We start from the raw sequence: 19183 nt of genomic DNA, 5'->3' as shown, positions 1-19183 counted from the left end.
CTGCAGACTTTCATCATTTTATACGCTTTACACCTCTCATTTCCTTACAGTTTCACTACTCTATCAATGGACATGAGCTCATACGTCTTTGAATGTGTCTTGACCTTTTGTCTGTTTCTCACTTGCTAAATGACAGAAAAACACGAGGATGGCCCACATGTGCTATATATTTGAAGTCACGTGGTTCTACTCATTTTACCCTTTTTACTGAGTGTTAGGTGTTTATAGTCCGAATCGGCGTGAGTTGCAGAAGCAGGTATATGGAATTGAATTAATGTCAAAACTGCTGTCACACTTGAGTTTAGGCATCATGGGTTTAAATGTGACAAAATTAAGGAAATATTGTGAATCATACAATTTTAAGTTACATACGTATAACTTAAATAAAATGTAGTATAAAATTTTTAAATTAAATAAACTTTGGTAATTTTGGGTCTAAATGACTAATTTTGTCAAAATTGCTTTTGGCATTTAGGAAAGACAAAAAGTAATGTTTTAGTTCAACATAAGAAAGCCTAACACATTACACTTTGACTCTACACCTGGAAATAAAGTTGATTTATTAACATCTGATTAGCTAAAGTTAAAACCTGCATTCAATTTGTGCTTAATTTGGCACAACCTGACATTCCCGGACAAATCAGAGTTGCTCTGAAATCATCCTAGTTCCCTTTTGATTTTTCCTATCAAAACCCCTCTGGATGTTAGATCGCCGACCTTCATCCGATCAGACTAAACACGGCATGTAACTTAAAAAAATGAGTGTGGAAAAGAAAAGAAAAAAAAAGAAAAATCTGATGATGAATTTTGACAGACACATTCTGCCAGAGCAAATAAACAGGAGCTCTGAGAGTATTTGATATCCAAGGCTAGTTTGGCATATTTTGAAGCAGAGACATTGGATATTGTTCTGGTTGGTTGGTTGTCTTGGTGGCATCCCAGCATACACACACACACACAATAACTGAGAACAGACTTATGTCTTCTTGTTAGATTTAGGTAATAAAGCTACTTGGATGGGATTAAAACCTAATATTTCAAAAATAATTGAAAAAGGTAAGGAAAAAAGAACAAAAAAATCAAAGCGGTTTCATATGCTTTGAATGTTATTGCAAGTCATTAAAGTCATCTTTGAATGAACGAACCACCCATGGAACTGTTTTTGGAACAGAGGACAGTCTCAGAAAAGCAAAAAGGAGCTTTTTAACATTCCCTATGACATATCCTACTTCAGTTTGCTTTACAATGTGCCTTACTTTTACTTCAGTTTACTTAACTAATGATTTAAGGGAAACAAAACCGCTTTAGGCAGGAGATTTTTTTTTTTTTTTTTTTTGCTGGCAGAGGAGGAAAAAAAAAAAAAAAACGAACGTTTTTCCTGAACAGCAACCAAACAAAACCTGAAATTTACCACTGCCACCTAAAATAACAGATGTTAATTTCTCATTATGCACGCAGATTTTTGGCCACATTTGCACGCAATCATGGTCGCATTATGGTCATTCTGCTCCTCTGGTGATTATTTTATAATGTGGAGAAATATGCAGTGGATTCAAAGACACAGGGACTGTGACCACAGCTCAAATAATATGCCACGATCCGACACCTCCAAGTGCTCATCAGGCTGAGGGAAGAATTACCTCATTGAAATGAGGCAGACTCCAAATGAAACCTCAAAAATACTCAGTTTTCAGGTTCTAGACCTTTCTCCTTTCTGTTTATCATATTAGTTCTTTTTTTTTTAATACACAAGTCTTTCAGGTAAAAGCAGAGCTGACTGCCACAAGATTAATTCACCTTTAATTTGTACCTACTATGATAACATTTTGTGCTCCAACTAATGACTTAATATAATGGATATTTAATCTACTCATAACTTATTGTAAAGGTTATATTTTCATTTGACTCATCTCATATTCTGTCAAATCTGTTGTCCATCAGAAATATAAGTGATTGAAACAGGAGGGAACAATAACCTCTGAAAAACAAAAATCATGCACAGTTAATTTAACTTATTGCAGACATTTAGTTGCTATGGGTACTTATTTCCATAAATGATCAAAATCCTTCATTACTGAGACAAATGACATGATACACAAACTAATTTCAAGGCACTTACAAAAAAAAACAAAAAACAATATAACCAATCAGAGATGGATCTCAGGAAAGAAGTAGCAGTGTACATTACACAGTTTAGAATAAGCTACCAAAAATGTCAACAAACTATTATTATAGACAAAATATGATCTCCTGACATTGAGCAGTTTTAATATTAAAGTTTTCGAATATGCAATCATTCTGTTAAGGAGAAAAGACAGTTTCACATTTCAGTTTACGTTGATCAGTATTTGAAAGTGGCTGATTATGAAGTACTTTACATCTGAACTTCTATGGTTGCAAAGTGGGATTATTTATATTCCTTCAAGTGCTTACAGGTGTTCACGCAGTACTTCTCGTGTGCGGAGAATTTGTTAAGATTGTGAAAGTATTCACATTTTGAAGATCACTTGAAGGACGCAGTTTGTGCAGGTGAAAGGCCTTCTCGGATGTGTTTGTGTGCATTGCAGTTTATTTATAGGTAGAGCACAGAAGGATGTTGAAAGAAAATGGAACAAGTGTGCACAGAGACAGACAAAAGAAAAGAAAACCGGGTTAGAAAAGAATTGTACTGACGGCTGATTCCCATAAAAAGCAAAACTAAACCTGTCTCCTAATTAGCACCTCTTTTGAAGAAACGAAAATCACATATGTGACAGATGATCAATGAGAAAAATTGGTTCTAAATCACAAATTTCAAATCATTCCAGAGATTATTCGACGGGAATGAGATCCAGTCCAAAAGCAGTAAACACTGAGAGATGACATTCATTATTCCTACAAAATGCAGTTATCCATCATTCAAAACTAGGTTTGGTGATGACAAAGTTATTTTTTGTTGTTTAAGGAATGAAAAATGCATCCCACCGCAGACCATAATGTTGCAAAAGCGCAATTCAGACACGTCAGCTTGATGGTATGGCCAGCGAGCAGTCTGGGGGTTTTTATGGTTGGAATTCAAAATGAAAATGATCTAGAACAAGATGCTTTTCTGCAAAATTTACAGTGCTTCGCAAGAATTCAACTTTTTCCACATTGTGTCACGTCACAACCACAAAAATGTATGCATTTTTACCAAGACATGGTACGATAGGCCAACACAAGTCAAACATCTTTGGTGAAAGAGAAGGAAAAAAATCAAACTTTGCTTTTCAAATCCTTTTCAGATGAAATTCTAAAAAAATAAAATAAAATTGCATTTGTATTTAGATAGAAGCACCTGTCACTGCTGAACAGCTGAACGTGTTTCGGCCTAAGTTGCGACTTCTGTCCTGTTCTTCCGTAACCCTAGTCAGATTGGACTGTGTCTCCGCATGGGAATTTTAAATCTTCACAGAAGAATTGCATTTATTAACTCTATTTGCTAATTACGTGACCTCTGGAGGGATTTACCAAATTATCTAACACAAATGTGCATCTTTGGTACGATGCAGACCATTTGTTTCATTCTGTTGCGGAAATGTTTTGCAGATATTGCATGAAAACACATGAAAAACAGCTAAGACTATGTATTTTTGTGACCTTTACGTTTAGCTTTTGGCCTATGGTGTCAAGAGCCATTTTTGCAGGGTCCAATTAATTAATTAATCCATAGTTGCAGATTGCAGAGTACTGCTTTATACCAATGAAATACTTTGAAGTTGGAATTTACAGATATGAAAATGTTTATGTGGTGTTAATATGTTATTGTATCTTTAGTGTGAGATGTTCATATGATATACTGCAGACTGAATGTGAGTTTGTTTTTTTCCAACGGTAAAAGCCATAAACTCATAGCATTTAAGCCGCCACAAAAGCCAAAAGATATGTGTCAAATTACTAGCAATGTTATTCTTCAAGTTTCTACACTTGAGCCTAAAAAAGCAATTAAGTTAAAGTTCAAAGATCTTTTTAAGACATGTTTTTAAAAGACAGAATGTTCGATGTTGCTACAAGATTTAAAAAAAGAAATAAAAAGTTTGTGTCATGTCTGGGATTTTCTTTTCTACAAGATAAAACAGCTGAGTAAACATCCTCCAGAAGTGGTGATTTCATGTTTTCTTGCCAGCAGTTGTGCAGACGTTTGAGCCCGTTTTTAAGTTTAAAGGCTTTTCTTGGCATCGCGCACGTGTGCTTGCCTTCTTAGTGAAAATATTTAGAACCTGTAAATGCTGTTATGTCTAGACTGAGCCAGTGCTTTCTTTATGCGTGTGAAAACGGCTCCCTCCACCTCTCTGGGTTTGCATGAGATATGTGCAAAGAGAGGGAAAGCTTGGTGAAAGAAGGTGGCTGTGGTTGAGAAGCCGCCTGCCAGCCGTGTGGGTTCATGGTTGAGTTAGAATTCATTATGGTCACCGCTGTGGCTGAGGTTTATCAGAATTGGATGAATCAGCCGAAAGTTTTGTCAGAATTAACGTTTGGTTCTCTCCGAGGTCTGTGGTTGGAACCAAAACTATTCGAGCACCGCTCGACCCGATTGTCGTATGCCGTGTTTTTTGTAAAAGTTGACCTCGCGCAACGTGCAACGTCGAGGTACCGTCCCCTCCCGCCCGCGCAGGCTCGTATCTTCGCCGCAAAACAAGCACCTCCTCTTCCTGACCGTGACGCCAAATCCTCACGCTCGGGGTTTATCTGTAATCTCTCTGTGGCACGTGGTTTGGGAAACGTCTGGCAGTCTGGACCGGCACATGTACGGCTTAGGGGGTAAACGTAGGCCCTGCTCGTCGGGTCAAACCTCTCCGCCGCTGTTCGTTGCATTAGTGGGTAGACGGCGCAGTGAGTGCTTGGCTTCAGTCGTCGGGGTCGTCTGCGTCTCCCTGGCATGTCAGCTCAGTCCTCTTGAGGTGCTGCTAAATTACGGTTTGGAAGCTGCCGCTCATGCTTCGGTAGTTGTTGCAGCCCTCCTGCTCTTTTTAAGACATTGCACCAGAGCCGTATAACTCACGTTCATGAAAGGTGATAACTGCAGGCATCACGTCAATGTCAGGTGGTTTCTAGATATAGGTCTGTGAGGTTTACTGAACAAGTAGAAGTTTATCTTCAACCTTTTATGGTCTACTTCAATATTTTGGACTACACTGTGGCGGGTTTTTTTTTCTCACATATTGAAGTAAATATCTCTTGAACTTATTCATACTTTCTCATGTTACAGTGACAAGCCCCAATGCATTTTATTTGGATTTTATGTGACACACCAACAGAGTTGTTTCATAAAAAAGATAAAATAGACATTTCTATTTTGTCCCCTTCACTCTGACACAGAACAAAATCCAGTGCCAGCAATTAACAGACTGCTGATCTCTATGCGAAACACTTTAAACAGCAAAAAAACAACATTGGACGTCACCCTGAACACAACTTCTCAAATAGAAAATGTTTTAATACCATGCTGTAGGGATGTTTATCTTCAGCAGGCAGTTACTGGTCAGGAATGGTGGGAGAAAGGATTTTTTTAAAATACATTTTGGGCTGTAGTGAAGGTTTGCCTTCAATTGCCAGTCATGCTTTTGGCTATAGGCCATATAGGCAGCTGCCCAGAGCAGCATTAGAAATGGCCTCCTGCAATTTTGATTGTTTATAGATTGACTGAAGGTGGGTCTCGACCATTGCACTGTTTATGTAAGAACCACCACTGAGCAGAGATATAAATCAATGGCTCTTATCAAGGCATTTTCGTGAGCTAGAGTCGTATTTCTAACCCAGGGAAACAGGAAGTTCCTACACCTCAGATGAACAAAATGAATGAAAACGATGAATTATCAAAAAAATATATATATATGATCCCAATGTTGTAACACAAGTGATTTGGTACAACAACAAAAAAACACAAAGATTTTTTAACACAGTTATTTTTTCCCCCAGAACATTTCAAAGCATTGAAATTCTTCTTTGTCTATAAGGTTTGAGGACGCTGTATCTCTCTTGAGTTCAACTCTTTTGCTTGCAAAACAGCGGGCATTCAGACCTGCCTCTTAAATTACTGCGCATTTGCGCTGAAACCACAGACCCCCACACCAGACAAGCTTCCTTGCCAGCCAGCCAGAAAGTCGGCCAGCCACCAAACACTGTCTCACTAATACTGTCTGCCTTCCCTTATTTATTTTTCTTAACATCTCTTTCTTTGCATTCCTCGTGTTTCGTTTGAGTGAAGATCTGTAGTCTCCCAAATGCATAAACAAACACGAGCTACAGATATTTATGATGAATCTCAAATAAACAGCTGAAGGAATTCTTTGGTAAATGGCCGTAAATCAAGAATTTGGGCTATCTAGCTTTAGTTCCCAAAAGAAATCGCAGACTTCAGGCTAATCTCAGCACATGTGGTGCCAATGAACACACCTCTTTTTCTAAGTGCTTGTGATTTAAAACGGGCTATGTATTCCCAAATTACTTCCAATCCTGTTGCCAATTAACCATTTTGTGTAATGACATGTAATTGTCAAATTAGAAGATGTCAACTTATGTCCATGTGAATGCTGCGCCTCGGAGCAAAAGTTTCATTGCGCAAACTTTTCTCTCTTGTGCTGAGAGGAAAACAAGCAAGTGACAACCACAAACGCTGTGGAAGTAACCGTCTCGCAATTACTTGAGGGGAGAAAGAGCCTCCCCCCCGCCTATAAATTACCCAATTTCATAGAAAGAGAAACATGATGCTGCTACTGCACACACGTGTCCTGACATACACGTATACTGTGGAGGAATGTTGTGACAGATATAGGGTGGTGTGAAAAACGTGCTTGTATGAGTGGAACCTTTTCACATTTTGTCACATCAATCGAAACAAACCTTGGTGTGTTTTGATTGGGACTTTGTGTAGAAGAACAGCAAAGGCAGAGCATCGTCTTTAAAAATATGTTTTTTTCATTATTTTTGCACAGAAAACTCTTAAAGGATGCTCTTGTCTAATTTTGCAACACATACCTATTTAGACTTAGTCCTGGGCTTTGACTGGGCCGTTGTAAGACGTGAGTACACTTTCATCCAAATCAGTTTGTTGTAGCTCTGACTGAGTATTGAGTGTTATTATCCCAGTGGAAGATAGACTTCCATCTCAGCAGTAAGTTTAGAAATCCTCAGATCATGATGCTGCCACCACCATGTTTCAAAGTGGGAACGGTGCGTTGAGTGAGATGTTCAACGTTAGTTTTCTTGTACGCATAGCATTTTGCATATTTGCTGAAGTATTTTATTTTGGCCTAATATGATCTGAGCACCTTCCATCACATGTTTGGTGAGTCAAATTATAAGTGTCAAACTTTAATTTTTGACTGTCATGACTTCCTGTTAGCATTATTTTTTCTTTGTGTCATTTCCAGCAGCAGTCAATGAACCTCTTATTCAAGGCCATTACTAGACTGGTTTATTGTATTTGTTGTGTACCTTCACTAAAACATGTTAGAACGCTCTGTGTTTCTCCTTAATTTTGTCTTTTCCACTTAAATATTCATCACCTGTCTTTTGCAAACTTGTTATACGGTGCTGTAAAAGTACAGCACAGCTGCGTGCTAATTGCCTCAATAAACCTCTATGTAAAAATGTTTGCTATGCAATAAAAATTAACCACATTTACAGAATTTCCTTGCCTAATAAAGTGGTGATTTGGTTGGCATTTATAAGCAGTTAGTCTGAGCCTCAAAATACATTTTGCATTCCAAATCATTAAAAACCTAACTCCTTAGTCCAAATAGGGCTTAACAGCTTGGGGGAAGAGTTGGATTGGGAATGCATCTTGGTTTTGCAGGTTGAATCCAGTTGCACACACTTAACATTGCATGTTTTTTAAGACCAAAAACATGCCAAGTGTCCTCAGGTGGTTTTCCTGTTAACATAGGGCCATGGCTGTAAAAATATTTGGCCAAAGGCAAAGTGGCCGTCTTTACATGAGGTTAATTTGAGTTGACAGGAATGCATACTATGGATCCCTAAGATCATTAAGATCTAAAGTTGTTCCCGTTGAAAGGTTCAGTTAGAAAAATAAAAATAAAAGCATGCTGCTGCTAACATAAGCTATATTCTGAATGGAAAGGAGTCTATGTAAATATATTTGAGTTTGAAACTTAGGGAATTAGAAACATGGCAGTCATGATATAAAGCTCCACAGCCACCACACATTTCACGGTATCTATTTTCCAATGACCCAGATTACATTGCGATCTTTTGAAGTGGATTTTAATAGTAGTTTACCGAACTTTCTTATTTTCTGACCTCTTATGGACCCGGTTATCCAGTTTTTGCATTGTTTCCAGGCATGTTATTACTAGTTTCCAATGCCACCTTTACACGGAGCTGGTTTTCAGTGAAACCAAAACATTTTTGTTGAGATCCAGCCACTCGTCTACACGTCTCCAGTGATTGGACTCTCTGACACCGGCACTTTTTGAAGCCTACACTGAGTGGGAGTTTTTGCGAACACCCCCGCAGAGGTGTGAAGAACTCCGCAGATGTGAAAGCACACGGCTGCAGAGTTTCTTCTACGTATGCAAGAGCAAACTCAAGTAAAACAATGGCGGATTGCATTGTGTTGTACGTGCTACTTAACCTGTTCAGACTAACATAACATCTGATACGGAACGTGTATGTGTTGCATGAGCATTTGATTCATTGGAGATGGGTTACCGTTTTCTATATGAGGTAGAAGTTAGTGAGGTGGAAACTAAGGTATCAAAAGCACATGCTTGCTTCCATAACATACTAGAATCACAGCGCCATTTAGTGCCCTGGCATTAACAACAACAGATTGAATGTCTTAGCGCTGCTGTCTAAACATGGAATTTTTCACCAATCAACATCCAAAAAGATTCCAGACAGAAGTCTTGTGTAAACATAGCGTAAATGTCCAATTCTGAAGGGCCAGTCAGAATTTTAGTCTTGATCAGAGACAATATCGCGCATAACTTAATTATAGTGATCAGTAGTAGTTGTTTTTGATCATCTGAAAAGTCTGCTCACCCTTCTAAGACCTCATAAAAATTTAATCAAGCAGGCCTTTCTAACCATAAAACAATAATTCACTAGATATTTCTTCCGATTCAGATTCTATGAAAAACTGTATGTTTTTAGAACTTGGCTTGTTGCCAGGTGACACCCTGCTACCTAACTATACGGTAATTCACATTAGCTCCTGAGAGCGAGTCATTCTTTCATAAATGTTTGCAGAAGCAGTCTGATTTTTCACATTGGGGGTATGGATGTGATTGGACACATACATTCAATGACTTGAATGTGTGAGCAAATACTTTTGGTAGTATGGTGTACTTTAGAAATCTGTAATACTTCAAAATAAAAAAATAAAAAATTATGGCTGTTTATCAATGCAAGAGAGTTGAAAAAGGTTCATCAAAGCTGATAGATGAAACCCTTTATACCAGAACGTTGTTTCAACTTGTCTTCCTCTCTCACCTACAGATCTTTATGTGTATGAGAAGCTTGGGATGCTGGTGACCATGCTGTTGGCTCCTGTCTGCGTGCTGCTGATGCTTGGGGGCCGTGCGTTTGCTGGGGGTTACCCCCCCATCCCTCACGTGAAGTACATGCAGCCCATGATGAAAGGACCTGTTGGACCTCCATTTCGAGAGGGCAAGGGACATTATGTTGGTAAGTAATCCCTCTTTCCACTATCATTTGTTTTCACGTTCTGCAAACCACACGAAGGAACCGACCGCACAGCCATTCTGCAGCCTCATAGGTCTATTCTCTTTCTGTAAATAGACCTAATATTTGAAACTTATGTTCAACATACACAAATATCCCTCCTCTGGAATCTGGCATTGCTCAGTAGGGGCCTATTAAAGGTTCGATTGCCAAATGTTAGTTGAAGTGAGTGAACGGGGCTAGTTGTTCCTCACACCATCTGGATGCCGTTACTTCAATGTTTTTAATCACATATTTCCCAGGAAAGAAAATAAATTACTTAAAAAAACACTCAGGGGAAGGAGAATAGAGATGGGGTGGGGGAATGGGGTGGGGGGGGGGTAGCCATCACTGTACAACAAATGCATACTATCATCCGCCTTGATGATCAAATTGGACTTAAAGTGTACCTGACCAGTTCTGGATCATGTGAGAGGTGGCGAGTGTAATCAGAGGCCCAGTTTTCAAAACAAATTTCAAAGCAAATGTAATTACATAAAAGGGTGTTTAAAAAAAGAAAAGATGAGTGAGATGGGGAAACTATTTGATGGTGATGTTTTGCACCTAACTCTCCTGTTGAAACTTCAAAGATTCCTTTTCTTCTGTGAATAGTGAGCTCAGACCTGAGAACTAAACACTGCTCTTTGATGAATGGTTCAAATAGGATATGTGATTTTACTGCCACTCAGTGGTCAAGAGTCCTCACTACATCCCTATATTGTTGCCTGATTCACAAACATGCAGACTTTCGAAATACAAATAATTGTGCAGAAAGAGATAAAGACTTTTTTTAAAATTAAAGTATCTTTAAAAATATAATACTCATTAAATTCTTAAGAAAGCAAACAAACAAAAGAATTGTCTTCTGTATCATGTAACACAATGAAAGGTAAGAATTAGAAATTAGGTTGGATCTTAAAGTGCCACATTTTTCAAATTAATAAAAATTTACTTTTTAAAATTAATCAAATGAATATTGCAAATTAGAATTTCTTTTTAGTTCATCAAGAAAGAAATAGATTGATTGAACAAAAACTTTGATTGTCACCATAAACACTGAGTGCATATAGAAAACAATTTCTGGATGGCCCAAACTTTTCTTTAACAGCCTTTTGTAAATTATTATCAGTATGTTTTGTTTTTTGGTCTTTTTGGGGTATACTTCCTAGTAAAATGTTTGTTTTCATGTTTCTTATTTCAAAAGTACAAATGGCTGCAAGACTTATGCAGTACCAGCAGAGGGGAGTAAAAGCTCTAGGTCATATGTTGAATATCAGATTTAAAGTTCTAGAGATTGTTGTGCTGAAAGGCACTTCAGCGATCTAAAGTCAGATTTTCAATTGAAAAGGTCCTTTCAGATATTATAGCTGAAATTCATTAGTATTTTTAATATTCCTATTAAGGCTTCAACTTCATGAATTGTCTCTTTCATGTATCCCAAATATTCCAGAATTTGTTTATAATTAATTTATTCATATTATATTAATGAATCTATTTATTGTCAGTTGTTGTATATGTATGAAAAAGAAAACAATAAAAAAGATTGTTTAAAATATTTAATTTAATGTTGATATGGTGACATGGTGTCAGCAGATGTGTGGCATCTAAAACAGTTATTGTAAGAACAATATTAGTATGATAAAAGTACTGTAAAAGAGAGCTGCAAACAGGATTACACTGTGGAATAACTTAAATGGCTTTAATTCTTTGCGAAATAAAAAAGAGGGAAAGCAATGATTACTCTAACTACTTGATTTTTGTTTTCTAGATATGCCACCTATGATGAAAGGGGAACCAGGTCCTCAAGGGAAACCTGGACCAAGAGGCCCTGCTGGGCCACCTGGATTACCAGGAAAGCCTGGACTGGGAAAACCAGGTCTCAATGGACAACCAGGGCCTCAGGGACCTCCAGGCTTTACAGGAATTGGTAAGCCTGGACTCCCAGGTCTCCCAGGAAAGATTGGGCCAAATGGAATGCCAGGAGTTAATGGCGAGGTTGGACCTCGTGGTGAGCCAGGTCCCCGTGGACTTCCTGGGCCTCCTGGTGTCCCAGGCCCTGCTGGTTTATCACTGAATGGAAAACCTGGGCTCCCAGGTATCAGAGGTCCTCCTGGAGCTCGGGGTGAGCCAGGATTAAAAGGTATTTCTGGCCCACCAGGTGAACGTGGACTTAAGGGTGAGAACGGTAATGGGAAACCAGGAATTCCAGGTATCAGGGGGCCACCGGGTCTAAAAGGCAGTACAGGACCCCCTGGTTTTCCAGGTATTGGCAAACCAGGACAGAAAGGTTTACAAGGACCACCTGGACTTAAAGGTGATGAAGGACTGCCAGGAAAACTAGGAGAACCAGGACAGCCTGGGCCACCAGGTCTACAAGGTCTTCCTGGACCAGCTGGGTTGGGGAAGCCTGGTCTAGATGGACTTCCAGGAACACCGGGTCCTGTGGGTCCTAAGGGTGAACAAGGGACCCGAGGAAATCCTGGAATTCCTGGCGCACCTGGCTATGGAAAACCTGGTCTAAATGGGCCAAAGGGGGAAAAGGGTCATGGTGGATTTCCAGGTGTCCCTGGGGACAAGGGAGAACAAGGAATAGTGGGTCCAATTGGGACGCCAGGTCTTGATGGACAACCAGGACCACAAGGCATTCAAGGTCCAATGGGACTTCCAGGAAAACATGGAATGCCAGGCCTGAAGGGAGAGCTAGGACCCAAGGGACCCCCAGGATTGCCTGGACTCAAAGGTGACCAAGGCCCCAGTGGAATCCCTGGGCGACCTGGTTTCCCAGGAGAAAAGGGCATCTCTGGACCTAATGGTCCTATTGGTAAACCAGGCCCTAAAGGTGAGCCAGGGCAAATTGGCCAACCTGGGAATCCAGGGTTGACAGGTTCTCCAGGGCCTAAAGGTGAGGCAGGCTTTATAGGGACTCCAGGCCCCAGAGGCCAGTCAGGAATTCCTGGTCTCCAAGGGCCTATGGGTCCAATGGGCCCACAGGGTGCCCCTGGACCAAGGGGAGAAGCTGGACTTCCAGGGCCTCCAGGGTTAGGCAAACTGGGTGACAAGGGTTCAATGGGTCCACAAGGTCCACCAGGAAAACCAGGGCCTTCTGGGCTTAATGGTATGCCTGGTTCACCTGGTCCTCCTGGACCTCCTGGCCCTCCAGGAAATGGCCAAACTGTTGCTGCAGGGGTCACTGATACAGGACTGGGTGGGGAAGAAGTACCTGGGGACAGGAAGGGTCCTGCATACACTCAAGTTCTCTCTGCCTCACTAGCGCCAGCGTTCACTGCTATTCTCACTACACCATTCCCACCTTCCGCCCTCCCAATCAAATTTGATAGGACCCTGTATAATGGACAAAATGCTTACAGCACTTCTACTGGCATCTTCACCGCTCCTTTATCTGGCGTCTACTACTTTGCGTACCACATGCACGTGAAGGGAACTAGCCTGTGGGTGGCTTTGTACAAGAACAATGTGCCAGCCACTTATACCTACGATGAATACAAGAAAGGCTACATGGACCAAGCATCTGGCAGTGCAGTCCTAGAGCTTAAAGAAGGTGACGAGGTATGGGTTCAAATGCCCTCAGATCAAGCAAACGGCCTTTATTCTACCGAGTACATCCACTCCTCCTTTTCAGGATTCCTGCTCTGTCCCACATAACCTTTTCTTCTTCTTCTTCTTCTTCTTCTTCTTCTTCTTCTTCTTCTTCTTCTTCTTCTTCTTCTTCTTCTTCTTCTTCTTCTTCCTCTTCTTCTTCTTCTTCAAAAAAGTTCTTATATTTGTGACTCAGATCAGCCCTATACCCAAGACACCTGCAGCCATAATAAAAACACAAAAAAAACATAACATGTTAAAAAAAAATATGACAATCACATTATTTCTCTCACCTCCAACAGTCTCAGTTTGAAAAAAAAATAAATTGTGAATTCTATATGAAATGTTAAAAGGCAGGGGAAGGATTGTTATACTGTGTTCTTTTAATGTCCTTCAAATGTATGTTTTAGGTTATATTTTGTGATGTTTTTTAGCCTATATAATTTTAATTATTATATTGTCATATTTTGATGTTATTATTTGAACCTTGTCATCAGTATCACTTTTGTCTGTTTGATTTAGACTTGTAAGTGCCTTACACGTAAAGAGTGAGTAACAGACCTTCCCGTGTGACTGCACATACTGTCAGACAATATGGTCACCAAAACGTGGGGCGGGAGGGAGACACGTTTCCCCGGCAGCAGTTGCTTCTGTGTGTGTAATTTAAATAATTATTTGGAAAAAAAAAAAAAAAAGAAAAAGAAAAAAAAACCTGCACAAAGAGTAACACTTCAACACAGGATCACAGTTTGTTCTGTGAAAAGAAATCATGGCATTTGGTCCTCCAACACTTTTATTTTCCCCAACTTCTACATTTCTAGAGAGAAATTTATACTTTATTATTTGTTGGTATATGAACCTATTGGGTGCTATTTTGTTTCTATGTTTTTTTGTAGTTTGAGACAAATTTGGATGTGAATAGAGTCTGTATTTTACAATAGGAAATGTATAACAAAAGCATCTGCAAATGGACAGTAAAGACTGTCCACTGTTAGATTTGCTTGGATTGATTTTTTTTTTTTTATTTGCACTGTCTTATTGCACCAGAGATTTCGTTTTCCCCGATACTCAGTCTTTCATACATCTGATTCAAAAGGATATCCTATGAACTAATAATTCTACATCACTTACCAGTTCAAAACACAATGCCAGAAATGTCCCTTTCTTCTTATTTGAGAAAAAGTATGTGAAAATGGTAAAAGCTTGAGAGTACTTCAGAACTGGAGATGCTGATAAATTTCAAACAAAATGCTTGTGACTATGCCATCTGTGATTTTTGGCACTTCTAGTAAACATATGTACAGAGGCTTAACACTGTAAACTGGAGTTTTTAGAAAGAAAATAGTTCTTTACATCGATCATGCTTATTTGCTAGAAGGGGAAAAAAAAGTCACTTTTAAGTAAAGAAATTCCTTAAAAGCTAAAATAAGAAAAACTTTTTTACCTCTTCAACAATAAATTAATCATATAGAGGCACAGTTGACTAATTAAAAGAAAGGGTATCCAAATTGACGATTCATTTGAGCTTTGCTGAAAAAATAGAGAACCCAATTGACTATCAACAATAAGAATAGGATTTGTGCCGATCGTGTCTTGAAAATACTTCCCCTTACTTAGCCGAGTGTAATAAACTATTTAATGTCATATTTGGCCGTTATTGGATAGATGAAGTTCTATTTGCTATGCAGTTAATAAGGAGGCAAGAATTGTGGCTAATAAAGTACCTAATGTTTTCCATTGTTCCAAGATTGATTCCAAGATTTGAATTTGTCGGAAATAATTTTGCCCAGATTGAAAATAAAAGAAATCTCCGTCTACATCAACCACCTGTCCTGGCTTTCTAAATTTGCGCAACTCTTCCAAGGGCTGCAAAAGGCCCCCGGGCCGCACTTTGGACACCGCTGTTTTGGAGCCTTGCGAACCTTGGGGATTCTGTTTCCATTTCCTACGTTATAAGATGAATTAAGCTGCATCTGTCTCGATTTAATGGCTTCTTCTGTTGTCTTTTACATTTTTATGACTGCCCCTTTTGTCCCATCAAATCTGCACCACATGTAAACAGGAAGTCGCGGAGTTCTCGAAAAATACGCTTCTACAGAGTCCGATCGACTTAAAATGGCAAACTATCACAACACTGTCCCTGTGCGGTTTGGCATTGGTGAGATTAAAAACAATTATTTATGCATGGGGTTTATCTTAACCCTCTGAACAAAATCCAGTCAAACAGAAGGTTGGATTTTTCCCAAATTATTTCATCCGTAAGAGTATTTATTATTATGTACGTTTACCAGCCGTGCCGACAACTGTGATGGGTACTGTACGTCCAAAAAAGTCTGAATAAATAAGGACTTTCTAAGCGAATAAGTAAAGGGACCAGCAGAAGTTCACCAGTTGTGAAATACAGGTTGTGCAACATTTAACAAACCCCTTGTTTATTTCTAGAAGAGGCAGCAGGTCAGAGGTAAGAGCTCTGTGTTTACTCACTACTGTTGGATGAAACATTGAAGAGCCTCCTGTCAATAAATGTATGGGTGTATGTGTGTGGTTGTTGACTTTGGCTGTGTCAATTCGTCCCCCTTCAAAAGTCAGGACATGAATATTTCAACGAACGTAATAACAAACTTGAACGAGCTCGCAAAGTCTTTGGAAAAGATATGATTTCGTTAATGTTCCTCAAGAACGCTTGAGAACCGGAACATCAGAATGCTTCGGCTCCCTCTGGGTTTTGGCAGGAATTCCGCAGGAGGTTTTACATCACGAGTCTCTGCTGATGAGAGGAGAAAGAGAAATGGCTACTGAAATAGATGATTCATGTGACGTGGAAAACAGCCACGGCTGAAACGAGATCCTGATGATAATGAAGAGGAGTATCCGTGGTTAACACTGAATTTGCTGTTTTTCTACGTTTCGACTCATGCAAAAGGAATCGCGGCTTGCTGTAGCTCTGATCTTGAACCAAGTCAAACAAGAAAAGTAAACAGGTTTTTGAGATGTGCCCATTTCAGTAGCTGGTAGCAAACTAAAACACACAGTGCACACAGCCTGGGGCAAAATTTGGAATATTTACAGTGCCTTGCAAAAGTATTCACGCCTTGAACTTTTACACATTTGGTACCGTAACCAAAACCTGCAGCGTATTTTACAGTAAGGATTTATGTTCACCGCTCCAGATGGAATACTTTGTAGAACCACCTTTCACAGCGACTATTTCATTCACTCTAGGGGTCCTCTACCAGCGTTTTGCACATCGAGAAATTACAGCTCGGTGTCCGTGAACATCGACTTTCAAGTGTTGCCGCGGCTCCTACGTCAAAAATAGGTCTAAAAGAAAAGCATCTCCAAAGCGTTAAACTGCCGTCTCCTCCCTACTCGGCTTGTTGCAGTCTGTACTAAATCTTCTCATGACTTTCTTTTTCCAAGTACTTTTTTTGTGGACTGCAAGGCCAGTACATGTTCTGTCAAAAAGGATTCTTGCACCTGATCTGTGGCTCTCTGCAGCTCCTCCAGAGTTACCATGGACTTTCCTGGTTGTTCCTTTGACTAATCCTCTCTATGTCTGCGACCTGTCACTTTAGGTGGGCCGTTGTCGCCTTCGCAGCTTTCCCGTGCTCCGTGACGATCTTGCACGTTGAATTCTGCCTTCGTTATATTGGATTTTTGTGGTTCTAGCATGAAACGTGAAAAGGTTCAGGTGATACTTTTGCAGAACACTGAGTTAAAGAGAAAAGCCTGAGTCTGCTCTTTTTATTTCTCTCAAATCCAACGGAATCTGCTCACATTGCCCAAACACGTGTTACACTGAAAGAAAACAGCCTTACACCTTAGGTAATGGAGGTGATCTTTGTGCCAAACATTGAGATCTGCGATTAAAAGGAATGTATGCTGTTAGATTTTCTCCCCCCATAATTGATCCAGAATGCTGTCACCAAACAGTAACCCTTTAAGTTGCTCTAAACAGCACTGTGAGGATGGTGCCTAATCAGTATTTTATACCAACATAATGTACTTACCCTTTCCTTCACATAGCATGAGCGCACCAACAACTGCTTGTGTATCATTCACCACGGTTCTGTAACACATTCTACGACTTGTTTTGTGCTGTATGCTTTTTCTTTGTGTGTGTGAGTGTGTGTGTGTGTTTCGTTCTTTCGAACTCATCTTTTAGTTTTGAACAAAAGAAGCGCTGATGAGAGTCACACGTGCTTATTGCTCTCTTTCCTTAAGTTTTTTACAGACAATGTCACTTGCTTGCTGAGTTTGCATTGTGTGCAAATCATTTAACAAGTGTCAGTGAGATCCTAAAACGCAAATTATATATTTGAACTGTTTCCTTTTTGTCTATATTAAACAACAAAAAAGAAAAAGAAAAAAAAAAAACGACAATCGAAAAAGAAAAAAAGAATCCCAACGGTTTTGCTTCGGTTCTTTTAAGGGATATTTGTTTGTTTTTATCTTCAGTAAACACAAACGGCCATTCCCATTTGCACATGAAATTAATGGAGATGTATTTATACATTACTGATAATTTAATAGAGATGCCAAAACTGACCACCGAAGCCTAGAACATACAAATGGTATTTAATAGCATTGACTAGTTAATAGCCTTTGTAACATGTAGTTAGCATTCTAGAGTTGTTTATGAAGGATTATGTGTGAACGTTTATTTTCTTACGTGTCATGTACAACGTAGTAGTGTGTATGTTTTTTTTTTGTTTGTTTTTTGTTATACATGACTATTGCTTGCACTCTCTGCAATAGAATATGGGTATAAAATGCACTCCTTTTGATTGAAAATGTTTGTCTGCTTATACAAAATCTACAGTACTTGATTGTATTGATAACACATCAATAAAAATAGAGAATAAAAAAAACTTTTTGTACTCTTGTCTCATGCCTTGCAATACGTATCTTTGTGTGTAATCATTTTATATAATATATAGGAGTATTTTAGTTTTTAATTTGAATTATGGAAATAAATTAACTTTTTAGTGATATTCTAATACACTGAGATTAACTTGTGTGACTGAACAACACTTGTTACGGAGCAGTTTTAAAGAATAGTATTTATTTTCTATGTAATGATTGCTGCACAGTTGGTTGTGGGAAGCTGTTGCAAGTAAGTAAATTGTCGCTAGAGGGAGCCACAGAACCCTAGCAAAACTACAGCCAGACTCATCTGAGGGATTACTGAAGGTCCCAGGCGGATGTGCCGATAAACCTTTGAGCCAGTTAAGATCCATAAATGTACAGTAGATCCAAAAATAAGCACGTTACCGAGAGTACCTTGCTGTTAGGTTATAAAAGTATCGAATAAATACAAGATCTGACATAGCATTGTAAATATGGAGAGATTAAAGAGATTTGAATATGATTTAAGAATTAACTGACGATATTTTTTTTCGTAATCTCAAATTTCATAGATGTGTAGACGATGGAGAATTAAATCATCTTAAATAAGCACGCTTGTATTTGTTTGGAATTTGATTCTACGGACACGTGACAAGTATATCTATATATAAAACAAATAACCCACGAGCGTAGGGATGATTTGTTGTTCTAACTTTCTGGAACTGTCGTCACCATGGTGAGCTGTCATTATTCACCCGGATTCCTCTTACGTCTTACTGACGCCACTCTTCGTGTTGCGTTTGGATGATTCTGGTAAACTAAAATAACAATCGGTTTTTATCTTTTTTATTTCAGTAGGGGGGAGATATAAAGCATTTTTCAAAATTTGTATTCGGTTAGTTACCCAATTTGATACAGATTCAAATTTAAAACCGTCATATCAATTTCAAAGATACATATAAAATATTAAAGTTAATTCAAGAAAAAAGTTCCATCATAAAGAACAGATTTAGAGAAAAGAAAAGCTGAATTT

At 39.0% G+C, this 19183-nt stretch overlaps 1 protein-coding gene across 2 annotated transcripts in view; it reads left to right on the top strand.

Moving 5' to 3' along the window:
* Positions 1 to 18173, top strand: part of col8a2 (collagen, type VIII, alpha 2) — a 49406-nt gene extending 31233 nt beyond the window's left edge. For both annotated transcript variants that reach the window (XM_088010133.1, XM_088010132.1), the window contains exons 2-3: positions 9481 to 9669; positions 11474 to 18173. In XM_088010133.1, the coding sequence (XP_087866259.1) occupies positions 9507 to 9669; positions 11474 to 13368 (2058 nt within the window). In that variant the 5' untranslated portion in view covers positions 9481 to 9506 and the 3' untranslated portion in view covers positions 13369 to 18173. The remainder of the gene's footprint in view (positions 1 to 9480; positions 9670 to 11473) is intronic.
* Positions 18174 to 19183: the final 1010 nt, after the last annotated feature.

This window comes from Poecilia mexicana, unplaced genomic scaffold (assembly GCF_051168715.1).
Source record: "Poecilia mexicana isolate PSO_F unplaced genomic scaffold, ASM5116871v1 scaffold_11, whole genome shotgun sequence".
Taxonomy (NCBI): Eukaryota; Metazoa; Chordata; class Actinopteri; order Cyprinodontiformes; family Poeciliidae; genus Poecilia; species Poecilia mexicana.
Note: the sequence above shows the minus strand (reverse complement) of the source record. Positions and strands in the feature narration are given on the sequence as shown.